This window comes from Erpetoichthys calabaricus, chromosome 14 (assembly GCF_900747795.2).
Source record: "Erpetoichthys calabaricus chromosome 14, fErpCal1.3, whole genome shotgun sequence".
Classification (NCBI taxonomy): domain Eukaryota; kingdom Metazoa; phylum Chordata; class Cladistia; order Polypteriformes; family Polypteridae; genus Erpetoichthys; species Erpetoichthys calabaricus.
Genome location: NC_041407.2, coordinates 55,266,895 through 55,285,505, shown reverse-complemented (window position 1 = coordinate 55,285,505; position 18,611 = coordinate 55,266,895). Strand labels below are relative to the sequence as shown.

Sequence of the window (18,611 nt, the reverse complement as noted above, 5' to 3'; positions counted from 1 at the left end):
GCTAGAGCACAGGCTTGTGAAGAATAATGTAAGAGCCCTTGGGGCTGCAGATTAATTCTTGGGACTGCCTCTCATTCTCTATCTTGGTCACACATACACTCCCTTTATAATGTGAGTGGAAGCCTATATTAAGTTAACTCTAATCAGTAATATTAAAGACAGCGAATGCGCTTCCATGCCACCATCTCTCTCTCTCTCTCTCTCTCTCTCTCCAAAAGATTTTTGAAGAAAGACTGATGTAATTGAACATGATTGGTGAATTCAAATGGGTATAAATGCATTCTGCTACTTGTCCCTAGGATATGGTTGCTTCAGTTTGGCTTTGTTTATCCTTCTGACACAGTTTCTTAAAGCACTCCGCTGAGAGAAATCTTAATATCTGTATCTAAATCTGACAAAACAATTAGGCTGATGTAATAGTCTCTTCTTGGTCTTCACTCTCGTCCTCGGTTGCAGAAAATCGCATCATTTTCATTGCAGATTTAATAAAGGTTGCAGAAACATGGATATCATTTACAGCAACCAGTAAATTAAGTCAGGTCGGACAGCTCCATTGGTGATCTGGGCAGGAAGTTGAGAGGCTTTTTGGAAAATAATCCTGTAAGGACACATTGTTCATTTGGTGCCTAAGTGACTCATTTTACTAACTCCATTTTCAGTTGTAATATGGAGGTCTTCCCTACTGCCTGCACCAAAATAAAATAAGTAATATAGAAGTGGTAAGTTTATTAGTTTAATTCAGTTTTTACTACCATTATATATTTACTATCTTTATTTTTTTTATTTTTCCTTTAATATTTGTAATATATTTACTATTTTTATAACTTTATATATTTACTATCTTTATACATTAATAATGTATTATAATAGGGTTGGCAGAACAGGAGGGTAGTGTCCCTGCCCCTAAGATCTTGCATCCAGGTTTCAAATCTTGTACCCATTCACTGTCCATGTGGCACTTTCCTCCCAGTCCCACAGATGTGTGTGCTGGACTATCAATTCTCAGTTGTCACTGTTAATTAGTGTGTGTGAATGGGAACTGCAGTGAACTGGTGTCCCATCCATGGATCATTCTTGGCTTAAATTTGATTCTGTAGGGTTAGGTCCTGACCACATCAGAAACCTGCATTAGATTACATAGTTTTAAGAATGTTATGTTGTGTTATTTTTGTAGCCTTAACTTGATGAAGGTGATGTGTATGAGAAATTTTCAATAATGTTTAACTACTGTATACACTGATCAGACACAACATTAAAACCATGGACAGGTGAAGTGAATAACATTGAGTATCTCATTACAATGGCACCTGTCAAAGGGTGGGATATATTAGGCAGCAACAGTCAGTTTTTGAAGGTGATGTGTTGGAAGAAGAAATACTGTGCAAGCATAAAGATCTGAGTGGATTTGAGAAGGGCTAAACTGTGATGGCTAGATGACTGGGTCAATACATCTCCCAAACGGCAAGGCTTGTGGAGTGGTTAGTACCTACCAAAAGTGGTCCAAGGAAGCACAACTGTTGAACTGGTGACAGGGTCATGGCAGCCCAAGGCTCATTGATGTATAGGGTGAAAAGAAGGCTAGCCCATCTGGTCTGATCACATAGAAGAGCTACTGTAATTTAAATTGCCAAAAAACCTAATGCTGGGCATGAGAGAAGGGTGTCAGAACACAGAGTACATCACAGCTTGCTGCATATGTGGCTGCTTATCACCAGAACGGTTAGAGTGCCCATACTGTCCCCCATCCACTGCCCAGAGCACCTACAATGGGCACATGAGTGTCAGAACTGGACTTTGGAGCAGTGGAAGAAGGTGGACTGGTCTGTTGAATCATGATTTCTTTAAGATCATGTGGACAGCCAGGTGCATGTACTTCATTTACCTAGGGAAGAGATGGCAGCAAGATGTGCTATGGGAAGATAGCAATCCAACGAAGGCAGTGTGATGCTTTTGCCTAAGTTCTGCTAGGGTCCTGATATTCATGTGGATGTTACTTTGACATGTACCACCTACCTAAATATTTTTGCAGACCACATACACTCCTTCATGGCAATGATATTCTTTGGTGGCAGTGGCCTCTTTAAGTAGGATAATGTGCCCTGATATACAGCAGAAAATGTTCCGGAATGGTTTGAGGAACATGACAAACAGGTCAAGGTGTTCACTTGGCCTCCAAATTCCCCTGGTCTCAATTCGATCAAGATGGACCTACACTATATTAGGCTGGGGGGGGTGAACGTTGCGGCTGATCGGTATATACAGTCAACAAATGAAAATGAAATGCACTGTGAGTTTTCCCCCATTAATAAGAGTTAGTATTATCGATTTATTTATAGAAGGTATTATTCATTTATTCATACAAGGTATACTGCTGTCCTTTACCTTCTGTACATTAATTGGGTGTTTAATGAAGACAGAGAAACCCAGGTTGTTATGCAATAAAAATAAGTGTAATGTTCTGAATTCTTTTTTTTCTACCATGTCATATCAATTTGTAATATTCAACAAAACATGATGCTGCTTAAAAAATTTAACAAAACATAAAGCGGGCTTTTCTTTCTAAGCTTATTGTCATTAGAGTTTTATTTTAATTTCCAGATGTCCTATAGATCTAAATCTATATAATTATTTTCCTTTTTTTCTCTTTGCACTATCAGCTTATGAACTTCAGGAGTGCCCAGATCCAGAGCCGTTTGCCAATGGTGTGGTCAGTGGTGCTGGTTACAATGTGGGCCAATCCATCTCTTTTGAATGCTTACCAGGGTACCAGCTTCTGGGATATGCAATTCTGACATGTCAGCATGGCACCAACCGTAACTGGGATCATCCCTTCCCCAGATGTGAAGGTAGGAAGAAAGATACTTCATTTCTACTAATAATTGAGTTGATCATTTAGAAAACCGCAATAAACTGGTATTATTAATTATGACAGGAAGCATTTCTAAGCGGCCACTTACAACTTTGAGATAATTAATTTTGTGGTGTCTAGTTAAAACAACCAAAAGCAATAGAATTTGAGACCATGTGAAGAATATACCTTAAAGACTGGTGTGCAGGTTCTGGCAGTTTAAAGTGGCAGATCTTAGATGCTAAGGTTGCAAAGGGTAACGATTTTTTTAGGGGCAATAATATCTGCTCATAAGGGCATGTAATCAAATATAAAGGGGTAAATGACAGATTTTGCAAAGGGTAATAACACTAGAGGAGGGCAGATAATGAGACGTTAGGGGTAATGACACATTAAAGATGAGTGATAACATGTCACTCACTTGAGGGCAGGTAATGACACCTTCATTTCGGGGGGAGAGGGGATGCATGATAGATTACTGGTAATGACCCCTCATATTAGCGGGTAATGACTTTGCAGAGGTCAGCAAATGATAATTCAAGCTTAAGTGGAGTTTCCAAGTAATGATAAATTATGTACCTGCTAACATTGTTAGACTTATTGTTTTATATTTTTCTGATGACTTGGTAATACTCATTTAAAGTGCCATAATTTACACAGTAGTATTATGCCAGCAGGTGGCAGTTGCTGAGCAAAACGTTGAGTGGCTTTCTCTGTAATGGCATGAGTTTAGGTAATTTACAAGGTAGAATAATTGTTTTTAAGTAATTCCTAAAAAATGACAGAAACTCTGTCACACTGAAATATTCCTAACATTTAACTAACTTGTTCAAGTTTGTTGTGGAGAAGCATGTTCCAAATGAGATTACCTTGTTTTGCAGTTTCTCAATAAGTATACTTAGTATTTTTGGACTATAAATGTGCATTAATGACAAAGTATACTTCCTGTTTCCTTTTTTTTTTCCTTTTTCAAACTCATCAACAATCCCTTATTTTTTATTGTGTTATATTATAGCTATCCCACACCACAGATGAAACTAATGTTTCTGCTGCATAAGAGAGAGAATTGCCCATCAGTGTCACACTGTCCTCTCTCCATTCAGTATGAACTGGAATATATATATTTGCCCTTCGCCTTCCTCCTCCCATTTCTGCCCTCTTTAGCTTTTCTGACAAAGATGAATCACTTCCAGCTCTCAGTAAATTAAGTCTAATTTCATTATTGCCTTTCTGCTGGATACTTGACAGCATTTCCCTATTTGATGGCTTGCTCTGGCTGCCTGCCACTGGATTCACTGGGAGGTGGAAAGATTCCAAAAGCATTATTGCTCTCTAATGTTAGAGAGCAGGGGTTCAATGGAGCATGTCTGAAATCAGCAAATAATTTAGTGTTTTCTGCCTCTGTGTCCGAACACAGTAGAGACTTTTTAGCAACGCCCTCCAACCCCCAACACCCCCTGCCACCAGGCTCATCTTTGCCGGAGTTACAGCATGGCTGTCAAAAAATCTATGCATTTATTTATTTATTTATTTAGTACTGCCTCATCCATTTATGCATGTCTGGTACTTTTATTTATTTCCTAATGCCTCCCACCATGACTGGCATATTGGCTTTTAAAAAATTAGCTGAATTGAAGAGTGATAATGTTCATATGAGGAGTAAAAGGTTCTCGCATTTGGATATCTGCAGCACAGCTCTTTTCAGCTTTTTAGCAGGTTAAATTGGTTTTAAGTGGTCTTATTATAGGGCACCTCATTTGAGAAAATAAGTTCAATAAAACAATACATTAAAGAAAATGTTTACTAACAATCTCTAAAAGTGCAAATGTATTATAAAAATAGCATTTGAGGAGACTGTCTTTCAGATTCAATTTTTGTTGAATGACATATTAGTAAATCCGAAATAACTAATAACAAGCTCTTCCTGCATAAAAGTCAATTTGAATGGTCAGATGGTTTGCTGTAATTCTCTTTTGAAAGTATAGACATAAAGAGATGGACATAATTATTTATGTAAAAATAGTGGCCAACCCATGGAGTTTGCAAGTACTGACATAATGTGAAAGTGAATGTCCAGTTGGGGTCTTCTGTGGCAATGTTACTTAGTATTACTGTATACATATAGTTTAACATAACCAACTCTAACCACAGACCAAGGGCTATGGCCAGGTAATGTTAGAAAAACAAATGCAAAAATCAAAACCCATGTTAGGGAGATGCTCAGTGTTAGTTTCTAGAAACCATTGATGCTACCCTTAGGCAGTAAATCAAATATCAGTTCTTGCTGTAATATTGATGTATGGTCAGCTGGAAGGATAGATAGATAGATAGATAGATAGATAGATAGATAGATAGATAGATAGATAGATAGATAGATAGATAGATAGATAGATAGATAGATAGATAGATAGATAGATAGATAGATAGATAGATAGATAGATAGATAGATAGATAGATAGATAGATAGATAGATACTTTATTAATCCCAAGGGGAAATTCACAAAGGAGGGCTACCCCATCATTTTTCAGTACATTACATCCTCAGGTTCCAAGATCTGCCTATTTCCCCTCCTTTCTTTTTATTTTTATTTTTTTGTCATCACCCTGTTCACTTATTACCAATCATACTTTTTCTCAGAGTCATCTTCTTAAGCCACTTAAGTAAGAGCTTAATTGGAGCTTTGTTCAGCAGTTGTTTATTTCTTCCCTTGCCTCTTTTCTGTAACATTTATTCAGTTATAGAATTGAGAAATAAAAAGTTGAACACCAATACCTTTCGGTTCTGAAAGCATTTATTTTTGTTTGTTTGCTTGCAGCCATCACTTTTCTAGGCTGGGTTCAGACAGTAGCTCTTTCCTTTGTCATAAGTTAAAGCTTTGTTGAAATTGAATGTTTTGAACCCTCATCTTTTTCATAAATTAGATTCTTTTTGTCAGTTTAATTTATCTTTTTGTCCTTTTGGACTATTGTATCTTTTGCCATTAGTTTTCTTTTGTGTACAATGTAATGCCTAATTAGACTATCATAGACTCAATTATTGTTTAGTTGTCTCACCTGCACCATATTTTTTATTCTGTTTTCTAAGTTATTGAAACTGATGATTACATTTCTCAAATTGCTCAAAATTTAACACTACTGTTTCTATTGTGGAATGGTTTAATATACTGGTTGATATTAAAGTACTGTTGATTAAATTGCACACATTTCTTTTAATGTTAATTTCAGCTTTATGGGGTTTTCTTATCTTGATACAATTGCAATATTTCTGTGGAGTTTGGAAAGAACTGAGGTTCTTCTTTGTGTCTGGCTTTGAAATTGGTTGAACATTGTCATACCCGCTTAGTCCTGACTAGGGTCACAGAGGGTGCTGGAGCCTATTCCAGCTAACATAGGGTGCAAGGCAGGAACAAACCATTGAACAAAAGATTATTTTTTTCAGATTCAGATGGAACTAAGCAGTGATAAGTAATACAACCATTAGACACAAAAAACACAATTTATTTTGTGTAAATGCTTACATTAAGTGTCTCAGATGGTGTAAAAGACTAGTCTCTGGTAACACAAAGGAAAGCATTTGCAGAAAGCTACTGAGAGATACTGCAATTTCCTTGTTAGAGAATCATTTACAATGCTAAGGGTTCAGCTTCCCATTACATTTTGCCCAGTTAAAATTGTAGTTGCTTACACTGTAATAAGGTTTCCTATATTAATACCTAGATGAATGTGAAATGACAGTTTTTGGCTGTTTGGGTTGTAAGCTGGAGCCAAAGTTCACAAATGTGCTAAGAATATATGCTGTAAAATCCTGGAGGCAAAATCAGAAAATATGCAAATCAGAACGCACTACATGGAGCCATTTTTATTTTTTATTTATTTACTATTTCTGATTTGGAATTTGAGATAAATGCCACCAATCAATTACTTGCTTGTAGAAAATTTTAACTCAAGAATGAATTAGCAAATAAAGGTAATTCTGTGGGACTTTCCGGAAGATGTATACTTGCATCATAATGTTGCCAGGGAATAATCTGAGATTGTTGAAAATGCTGTGCATTTTAGGACTTTATCTATGATTATTTGAAACTCCAACTGTTTTTCAAATGAGTTTCAAGCCATTATATCCAGACAGGCATCTAATTGTCCTTTAGTGAATGTGAATGTTGGTATAGTTATTTTATAAATGGACATAAAGTCGTAAAAAAAATTGGAGTCCCAATCTGGGAATCACTGTTTAGTTTAAGATTGTGTGGTTTTTCAAAACACAACATTTAGTTTAACAACACAGGAGTAAGTGAGCCTTGTTCCTCATTGGTGGCACCATTCAAAGGACCACTTCCTGTTGCTGTCATCTTTTTTCATTTGGAATGGAAGTGATGGAGTTGGAAGGAGCAGACATGACATCAGTCATGTGTGGAGCTGGACTTTGTCTTTTGTGGGAACAGGAACAGAAACTGTTGTTATACACATGGTGACCTTTGTAATAGCCTTGGTGCACCTTTAAAATCAGTGACTGCAAGACCTTCCCAATGCCCACATGTATGACAGTATGTACTAGACGGGGTCAAGTAATATCTCCTCCACACTGGCACCCTATCCTGCAAGTATAAGTTCCAGCCACCCTGACTTTGAAGTGAGTAACATGGAATTGTGAATAATATGCCATGTTAAGGTTGTTAGATATAAATAAATAAATAATAAATAAATAGGCATAGATTCAGTAGACCAGAAAGGGGAGCAGATATGTTCAGCAGATTGACAGATTATTCTATAAGACATATTTTCTGACAATGATAAAATGAGTTTTCTTTGAAAAGAGAAAAAAACAACATTGCTTGTCTATTTTGTAAGCATTTGAGCCACTGAACAAAGTGAGAATTTACTTTCTTTAATCTGCTTCTTCAACTTTTGTCATTTCATGTTAAAATGAATGCATTTCTGCCTCAGTTTAAATTGTTGTTGGTGCAACTAGCAGAAAGAAGACTTGATGCTAACAAGTTTGGATGATCATTTGGTTCCTCATGAGAACTAATTTTATTTATTTATTTATTTTTATTTTATTTATGCAATCTGCAGTTCCCTGTGGAGAAAACATCACTGCTCCTAATGGCACGATTTACTCCCCTGGTTTTCCGAACGAATACCCCGTTTCAGTGGACTGTCTCTGGCTTGTTACAGCAGCTGTTGGCTATGGGATCCGTGTTAACTTTACTCTGCTGCAAATTGAGAGTCCCAATGACTTCATCACCATCTGGTAAGAGAGAGAGCATGATGAATGTTAGTCATCTTCTGTTTGTGGGTACTTTCAAAGGTAGCCTTTCAATTACTAGGTGCACGTTTACCTTTATATGTGTTGTTGTTATTCACTTGGCCTGTACAATATGCTGTAAGTGACATATTCATGTTAGGTTTAATTTCACTTAACTAAACTCATGTGTAAGAATAAATTAAACAAAAAGTAAAGCTGTGAACATTTATACATAAACAGTCTATGCTGTATAAAGATGCTACAGTATACTAAGCTCAATGCTGTATATCTGACAAGAGATACAAGATAACTTAAATCCCAATAAAGAGGGTTGTTTTTAAGTCATGTCTCCTAACGTTGAGGGATGAACTCCTGGAGTAGCACAAGTGCAGAATAAAAGGAGAAGAAAGATACTACAATAGCTAGCTGCCCCACTGGTCTTCATTATATCTGCCTTAAGAGCTTTTTGAATGGCTGAGCTTTCATGTATTCTGGAAGCTAGTGAAACTACAGAAATGTGACCAACATGTTTATAAAAAGTGAGTTTAGATGGGGATATCACAGCCAGAGGTGACTTTAATTAATCAAATATAAAATAGGAAAACCAAAAAACAGTGGAGCACACAATCAAAGATTTATTGAAATAACAACAAAATTCCTTTTAAGTCAGTATGTGAAAGCAGCTACTCAAGAGAAAGTGTGTCCTTAACTGAAATTCTGTAATAATTCAAAAAATGTTCACAACAGAGGATCCGATGATATTGTAAGATTCAGTGAGTTTTGGCGGAGGAAATCTGCAAAAATATAAACTGAATTTCAAAAAGATATATTTTGAACAGATATTGTGAAGTGTTAAAGAAATATACTGCAACAAACAAACAAACTTCTCTTTGTTGGATAGCAGTGAAGCACTTTTAAAAGGATTTTTTGCAAAATGTAGTACATGTTTATTGGAAAATTAGAAGAGGTCGGAAACTAGTAGGTTTCTACAGTTAACGATAAAGGTGATAAAAATAATGTATTGAAACAGATTAACAGAAATGTATAATGTTCAGATCAATTATTTTGTGTTCATTTGTTGTAAATATTTTTAAGACATTATTTTCAAGGAGCATGGCCATATGTATGTTTGGTATTGATTCTTTAGTTTGGGAAAGATATTATTTTTGTTATTTCATTTTAAGTGTGTCCCCAGCATTTTGTTTGTGAGTTGCTAGATAATGCTTTCCAAGAGGCACTGCGCCTCACGTTCTGAAGGCTTCGCTGTAAAACTCAGCACAACACTTTAACTCTGTGTCTAAGACTGCAGATTTAAACCCTGCATGGTGTTAGTCATGTGCTTGTTGCGTTAGGTGTTTTGATTAACAAGTCACAGCTTCCCGCTTCTCGATTAATTCATTGTCTTAGCATGTTGGTCCTGTTTATATTCTCGTAATTTTGGTAAATGACGCTGTTGATTTCACTTACACTCTTAGTATGATAGAAAACTGTTTTTGTTTTCAGATACTTGAAAGCATGCATATCTCTGGTACTCTTTAGCGATGTCTTTGTAGTTGCTCATGATCCACTGGATGAAATTTAAAAAAAAAAAAAGTAGGTGGAACAGAGTCTATGCTGAGATCCAGCCAGGCTGCTTTGAGTATTGGCAACTGGCATAACATATAGTATCATTAACAGTAAGTCTTATGAAAAAAAGCTAAAAGAGGGAGGAATAAAGAATACTATTAATCACACAATCTTATCAGGGATATAGTAGTTAAGTTTGTTCTGTCAAAAAGAAAGTGAATTGTATTAAGAACTGTGAATGGTGAACAAACAATGAAGTGAAAAAAGTACTAAATGTACATTTGTGCGATATTTTACCATTGAAAAGGTCATTAGCATGCTAGAAGTTGCAGTACCCCATTCTAAATTAATACTGTATTACTAATTTTTTTTTAAATACCATTATTCAGTGTGACTTACCAAAAATCATTATACAGTACTGTTTATGCAAATAATGAGATGAGTGAACAAAATGTAAAGACATTTAAGTTCAATTAAAAACTGCCACTCAACAACCCAAAGCGTTAGTACAGCTGGAGATATCCAGAGGAGAGCTGAGCCAAGATGCTTTGTAAAGAACTATGTCTTCTTGAATATGAGGGTACCAGGAGCAGTTTGGATGGGTATGCAGTGGAACCTCGGTTCACGAACGTCTCGGTACATGTACAAATCTGTTTACGACCAAAAAGTTCGCCAAACTTTTGCCTCGGTTCACGACCACACACTCGGTATACGAACAAGCCAGTTTCCCTTTCGGTTTGTACATGTTCAGTCTCTCCCTATGCATTTCCTGTACAGCAAGCAAGAGAGAGAGAGAGAGAGCGAGAGAGCGCGACATGCACACACACACACAGGCAGCGCGAGAGAGACAGACGCACACACACAGGCAGCGCGAGAGAGAGGGGGCTGGTTGCTTAAGGTAGGAAGGCAGTTAAAGAATGCACTGGGCTTGGTTTTGTTTTCACTTCTGTTTACAGCGATTGGTTCGTAGCGTGCATTGTTGCAATGTTACTTTTCTTGGTGGTTTATTACGGATTTTTTCAAATGTTCATTTTTTTCCCTGTGCTTAAAACTCATTAAAAAAAAAAAGTGTTTTTATCCAGCGGTTGGTAACGCTATAGCGCAAACTATTGCAGTATTAGTTTTCTCTGTTGTTGAGGGTTTTCTCAGTGTTATTCAATTTTTTTACATTTAGTTTACTATTACGCTGTGTATTCTATGGTTTAATTAACTATATTTGTGCTTAAAAACTTAAAAAAATATATATTTACATACAGTTCGTATGGTCTGGAGCGGATTAATTGTATTTACATACAATCCTATGGGGGAAATTGCTTCAGTTCACTACAAAACTGGTTTACGACCAGAGTTTTGGAACGAATTATGGTCGTGAACCGAGGTTCCACTGCACATAGCTTCTTACACAACTTAAGATCAGGAACTGCGAAATGTCATCCATTGTTAGCACAGCTGGCAAAATAAGGAATAATTAGTACACAGGCAGAATGGCGATGTTCTGTGGGGATTGCGTAGACAGACCGTATTGAGAAACAGAGACATGCAGGACCTGTTGAGTAAGGCAAATGTTTCAGACTGTTTTATATCAGTAATTGGAGGCAAACAGAGTGAAAGCAAAGAGTATCCCAGTTCAGGCAGATGCATTCTGTATAGGTTGAACTTGGAGTGCTCTATGTATGAGCCTGTTTTACTCAACTTATTGCTTAGTTTTCTTTTTAAAATAGTATAATTCTTGAGTTAAGTTTAAACATTTTTACAGGAACACTCATGATCTAGCAGACAGAAATAATGAGAAAAGGAAAGGGGAAACAGTCCACTTTTTGTATTGCAAGTTGGTACGTCGAAATAGAGTGGCTGAGATAAATCAGTTAAAATCCAAAACATGTAATACCTGGAAATCAAAGAAACCAAAGCTTTTGAAATTAAAATAAAATCTTAAGATCAGGAATAATCCCAAAGTAAAACCTTAGGCTAAGGCCTAAACAGCCCGATCTGTGACTCATTGTTTGTTGTCATTCTCCAAAATGAGAGTTGCTATCTTCAAACAGAATGGAGACTTGTTTTTCCTCTCCTTTTCAGTTATTTTTTTACATTTCTTTAAGGCAGTCAGTTTTGCAATTGTAAGAAAACCATCAACAGCCAATGATATAACTTCACAAATAGTGTTTCATTGTGAAAATACCACTTCTATAATAATAAAAAAAACAATTGTATTAATAATGCAGTTTCTGCTTTTCTTCTTCTTATTTCAGCTACAGTTTCTGCTTTTAATTTAGAGCCTAGTTTTATTTTTATAAAGTACTATTCACTGTTTTACTTTTTGGCATTTCTAGATGATTTGTTTTTAAATCATTTATTTTTTTAATATTGATGTTGTTTTGTTTTTTTTTCATTCTGTTTGCCCATTTTTTTTTTTATAAATGTGTGTTTTAAGTCCTTGAGTTTTGAATGTTATCCCCTGTATACAGTGTCATGTACTATTCCTGCAGCCTTGTTTAACTCGTGTATTTCCTTTATTTTATTCTTGTTGTTTATATTTTCTCCAATAACAATTCAACACATTCCAATCATCTCATGGTGATGACCTTAGTCACTCAGGTTCTGCTAAAAATGGGAGTTAATATGCAAGGAGGAAGAACATGCTTCTAGAGATGGGAGATGAAACTAACAAAATTTTGCCGATGATTAAGTCAGTTGCTGGTACCAAGGAAGAAGTTTCACAAGGGTTCCAGTGATTACATCTACAAAAGGACATTGTCTTTGATTAATTAAAAATAGTTTGATTATTCAAATAGACATAGTTTTCTCACTCTGGCACATTAGACATTTGAAGCATGTTATGCTTGACACTTTCTTTTTGTAATTCATTAATCCAAAACCAAAGTTTTGTAAAATCATTAGGATAACAGAACAATAATTTCAAGATGCCCATCCATCTTGTAAGTTTGAATAAATCTAATGGCAACTTTCATATGTGCTGTGTGTTAAAGGGATGGACCACAGGAAACTGCTACAAAGCTGGGAGTTTTCACCGGTAATTCAGTAAAGGAGTCTGTCAGCAGTTCCTCCAATCAGATCTTAATCAGCTTTCACAGCGATGCTGCTAATGGTGGTCTCTTTGTAATTCGTTATCAAGGTAAGTGCCTGCCAGTTCCCTAAGTTTTGCAGTGTCTAGGATATTAATGTCAGCAGATATCCTCCACTTCACACATTACTTTTTCTCATTAAACATTAGGGGAAGACAAAATGGAAATAAATGCCTTAAGCAATAGTGTGCATTCTGTATGTATTTGTTTATAGTTATTTTTTTGGGAAGCTCACAGAAACCTCAGACAAATAAAAAAAAATCATGTGGATTAATGTAATTATTTTCATGACAAAACGTTTGTCTCTGCATATGTTTATACATTTTTCATCATCTGGAGTACAAAGTATGTATTTGTGCATTGTATAAAACACTTAAGTGGTTCAGGGTCTCAGGGGATGCTGCCTGTCCAACCAATACGGAACACAAGGTAAGCATTAACAATTAAATGTGGCCACAGCCCATTGCAGGATATACTTAATGCTCACAACCACATACACTCATGTTGTGCCAGCTGAAAGCTGTTAATTCCTATACCATGGAATGCAGGCACATATTCAGACCACCCCTGGAGGATAATCCATGCAGACATTGGGGAAAACACCCTACATTTTTGAATTTAGGACTCTGAGCCTTGGACTACACAGTCTAAACACTATGCCGCTGTTCTGCTCCATCAGGATTGTTCTTCTTCCTTTTCTTCTTGGGTCCCTAGCTGGTGGTTGAAAATTAGAAGCTGGCCATGCAACCAATATTCTGCTGTGGGTGCTGCAGAATTTGAGGCTTTGCTTGTGACACCTTTGCATACTTTCCAATCCATCCCATTAGTCCTGGCTAGAGAATGTAACAAAACCTCATGTTATCTCTTAAAGTAGAGCAGCCAAATAAAATAGCCAAACCTTTCTCAATCGTTTTGAAGGGATTCTTCAATAGGTTAGGCAGATTTTTGTCATTCTGTTTGAAATTTTCTACAATAGAAGCAACGACCCCCTTGGCACCCATGCTACAATCATTTTCCATACAATGCATACATTGCAACTGTCATAATTATCCAGTTTTTGCAATACATTTCATTTATCATGAACCTTATCTGAGTAAATTATTTCTTCTTTAATTTTTCAGTTTTTTCCCCATCCACTTTTTCTTTACACTCTTCTGAAATTTTGTTATTTTGGCCAAGTTAAGTCTATGCCCATTTATTCCGTGCCAGGCACTTTTTAAAGTATCCGTAGCTGTTATTTGATATATTTTATATTTTCTGTCTAGATAGTGAAAGCTTAATGAGGTACTAGAGAAAGAACAGTAACTATTCATTAATATTTCTTATGCTTAGAAAAGTACCACATTCTGGTCTTTACTTACATATAAATCTACACATCACATGGTGAGTGGAGCCTGGCATCGCATATTCCATTCAGTTACTGTAGACCATCATGTACGATGTGGAGCACTTATTATGCCTTTTGTTTGATCTTTTCAGCCTTCCCACTTCGTTTTTGCCACCCACCACCAACAATTCCAAATGCTGAAATTTTGAAAGCAGGAGATGAATTTAAGATAGGTAAGTGTTAAATATATTAGGTGTCTGCTGTGCCACACATTTAGGAATACTGCTAGTCAGGCCAGGAATAGTGAGGCCTAGTGCCTGAGGCAATTGGCTGCCAACCTTAATGTTGCTGATTCAGTCCTTAGAATAAGAGTGCTATTTAGATTAAAGTACATGATTGTAATGGAAATATGTATTGTGTGTGATTATTGATTTAAAAAGTTAACAAATGGATGCCAAATCATTTTATATTCACAAAAAATAAGAAATCTTGCTGTAATATTTTATGTTAATATCTAAACTTGTCATGATTGAATTAGCCTGTATGGAAAATGATCTGGACATATTACTGTTAGAATTTTTAACAGTGTATTCTGATGAATGGAGCCAACACACTGGTACACCAATTCAGTAGGGCCTGACTTATGGGAAATATTCTGGGGAGATTGGCCTGGGGCCAGCTGCAGCCTCTTTCCTTCATAGCTGCAACAGTATCATGTAATGAGGACAGGGGAGGCAAAAGAAGAGAAAAAGAGGATAGTTAGGAGCCAGCTGTTAGAATTGGAGTGCTTTATATTGGATTGAAGCACAAGCTGCCAGCAGTTAAGTGATGGTTTCAGTTGTTTTATGTTCATCTTGATCAGTTGGATTTGCTGTAAGTCACAAAAGAATTCTTAGCTGCACTTTTCAATAAAAAGTTAGTAGCATTAAATAAAAATAGGAAATGAAAAGAGATCAGCAGTAACAAATAATGTATACAATGGCATAATTTGAATACTGATGTGCCAATTAAATGATCTCATAAGGTGAAGGCTGACCTAAAGGTCAGTTTAAAAAAGGAAATGCAGCCTGTGCAATGGTTAACAGCTACAGTGGAAGCAGAAAGGTACTGTCTTTGTGACAACAGAAGAAATCATCTCAGCAGTCAGAAAAGCCAGGTATTGTTTTTTTTTTTATTAAAATAAAGCAACAATGTCAACAGCAGTGAAATAAACAAAAGCATAAAATAGCAGTACAAATAAATCAAATTGAATGTAATAATAGGTTTAAGGACACAGATCTTGACATGGAGGCTGGCTTGCTTATTGAAGTAACTCAGTTTACATGCAGTCACTGCTTAAAAATCCAGAAAGAATTTATATTGGACTGCACTACCCCATTGCTAGTGAGCCTTTGACCTGTCACACATGCCTGGAAGTATATAACATGTAATCTGATATTATGACACTTTGTGGCTGCATATCTTCTCTTTGTAAGTCCCTAGTATTCCCATTTAGACGCTTGTGATGCTACCTGTAGTAAATTAAACATAACATTGCCTCTTAACAAGATCAAAGCTATTCCATTCCTACATTACATCAACATAGTGGTTAAATATGAAGGTACCCATTACTCATAAAGAGCAAGCAACCACTGTTCCTCTGCAATCCCGACTTTCCAGGCCAACTGTGAATGTTCTTCTAGCAACCTAGCAACTGAAAGAGTACTCTTGCTGTGATAATACCTTCTTGCCAAAGATGCCTAACTGTACAACACTCCACTGTGCCTTGCTGAATCCTGCCATTTACACTAGCCTTATACCGAGTTCTTTCTTATTTTTATTTGTCCCTTTCTTCTTCTGATGGCAAACCCATTTTCTTGTTTCCGCAAAGATTTTTGTTCATTACAAATGATGATGGGTGCATTAATGATTTATCACTTCTGGCAACTTCTTCAAATATATGCAATTATTCAATTTAATTTCACCGCTTGTGATATTTCCAGTGCTTACCAAACTAAGGCCTAACACTGCTTATAAATCAGTTTATGGAGGAAGACAAAAGTGTAGGTTATGTAGCCGCCTGTATTCAGTCTACCTCAATAGTCTGACCAGAAGGATATTTAAGAATTTGTAAACAGAATCTGCAACTCATCAACCAAATATGGTTATTCTGCTTATGTTTCACAATATCTCATAATTTTGACTTAATATAGATCATGAAAATAGTTTTATTGAATCAAATCAATTTTCATTGTTACCTAATGTGATTTATTATGTGGGGTCTGTTTCTCTTTTACATTCTTCTATTCATTTTTTTTGGTAATTGTACACGGTCTTCCTCACACAGGGGATATTGTCCAATACAATTGTCTACCTGGATTCTTGCTGGTGGGGAATGACATGCTAACCTGTCGGCTAGGTACATACCTGCAGTTTGAAGGACCTCTGCCATCCTGTGAAGGTAACATTCAGTTGTCAATACAGGGCTGAGCGTGTTTGAATTTTGAAGTCCTTTTATGTTTTGGATTAAGCATGTTATAAGCATGTTATGAATTAAACCTCTTGGTGTCAGCCCTGAAGAATTGAATTTGCCTTAGCTACTTTCGATGACCAAGAAAAGACCACTTTCTATTGAATTCCAGTTGCAGCGCTAGAGTGAAAAATGTAGGTAACTAAGGCATTAAAACAAGACATGGATTCTGCTTTCTTGAGCAGCACAGCTAAAGGTGACTGGTTTAAGTATATCCTTTTTTTATCAGCAAGATTAGCTATACAGAAATAAGGGTTGCCTTTGTGAGTTACAGGCTGAAGGAAATGATTCTTGTCTAGTCTTGGAGCAAGAATAAGACTGAGCACTATCAGGGATGCTGCATTGCCTCTGAAAACCAAACGAGCTGCATCTCATTGAAATGCAAGAGATAGCCAGCCTGCAGCTGCACCTGTCAAATCACAGGCTTTTTAGTCTTCTTTTTCTCCAAGCAGACACTCACTCCCTGTTATCAGTAAGTAAATGTATCATTTTGATATGATAGGTATGGCACATGGCATAGCACATTCACAAAAAAGGATAATGGTATTTAGAATGTGGAATTTCAATTATAGTAACGAAACACTACAGTAAAAGCACATATTCCATCCTGGCATATTCAGTTTTGAATTGATATATTGTTCTTCAAATGAGTGAGTAGTATTTTCTGGGGGTGGGCTGGGATGCTTGTAGTAGAATGAAGATGCAGACAGGTGTCATTTGTATGCATAGTTTTGAAAAATGTATATCTTCAATGGATTTTCTTAGATCATACAACAGATCAGCATCATACCATTGTGTATATCTCAAAAGCCTGTGAGCACTACTGGTTCACTCAGACAGCTTTTCAAAGATGGTCTTAGATTCTGTGTCCATGGCAACATGGATAACTAGGAATAAGTTGTTTTTATTCTTTCATCAGTTCTTTATCCCTTTCAGTACTTCTGATAAGGAAGCTGAGCAAAAATGTGTGTGCGTTTCTATTATATTTATATGTGTATTGGAAGCAGAAATGTGATTGCATAATATGTCAAATATTCAAAATACATTGTACAGTAGTAAAATATGAGAGGCGCCTTTGAATGTTTGTACGTCTGGTATTTAATGAATAGTATGAAGGTGGCAGAACTACACTGCCGTTATGCCGACTTGTATTTCCGCTGCTGAAATTATGGCCTGACATTGTCTTTGTACAGGTTACACATTCTCCTCAAATCTATTTATATATTCCCTGGTTCCTCTGTTTTCCTTTCACACTTTTAAAAGGAATGTGCAGACTTTCATATATAAATGTCTATGACTGCAAGTGAAAAACCTGATGATGGTATATATGACCTATTTATTTTATTTACTTTTTGTCTGTATCATAATTTTTTACTTTTACTTTGAGGGAATCCCTTCAATAATTCTTTATTTTATTCTCAAAGCCAACTCAGTACAGGGTAGCATATGAGGCATGAATGAGCCTGTAAGCACTCACATTTAGTTCTTTGCCTCGCTGTCACTCATCATGTAATATAAAAACTGTTCAATCTCTAAAACCTGCAATAAGGATTTTTATCTGATTTGACAAAGTGCATCATCAAAGTCAGATTAATCATAAACTTACTCACAAATCGCTGCATTATCTGTGTACATTGAAAAATGTGGTACTTCTGTTAGCCTTGTGGAAAAATATACGTAAATAAAAAGATAATCATTATTGTTAGGAATATATCAGAATTGGCAATGTGACATGGTAGCTAAGGCTTTGGACTTCAAATCCTGAGGGTGTGGGTTCAACTCCTGCTACTGAAACCATGTGACCATAATCAGGTCACTTCACCTGCCTGTGCTCCATTAACAAAAACAGAACTGTAAACACTTGTATATCTTAATTGTAAGTCGCCTTGGGTAGAACTGTCAGCCAATTAAGTAAATGTAAATGAAGAATTAGTGCACTTGGTACCAGAACACCATAGGTCAACAATAGATTTTGTAGTCATATCAACTGATTACTACCTGGTTGCAAGTTGGATCACATGGTGCAGAAACAT

General features: G+C 36.2%; 1 protein-coding gene across 1 annotated transcript in view; it reads left to right on the top strand.

Moving 5' to 3' along the window:
• Positions 1-18,611, top strand: part of csmd2 (CUB and Sushi multiple domains 2) — a 991,046-nt gene that overhangs the window by 884,489 nt on the left and 87,946 nt on the right. Inside the window, exons 42-46 of the mRNA XM_051919055.1 lie at positions 2,658-2,846; positions 7,922-8,099; positions 12,647-12,792; positions 14,222-14,302; positions 16,396-16,509. Coding sequence (XP_051775015.1) covers positions 2,658-2,846; positions 7,922-8,099; positions 12,647-12,792; positions 14,222-14,302; positions 16,396-16,509 — 708 coding nt within the window. The remainder of the gene's footprint in view (positions 1-2,657; positions 2,847-7,921; positions 8,100-12,646; positions 12,793-14,221; positions 14,303-16,395; positions 16,510-18,611) is intronic.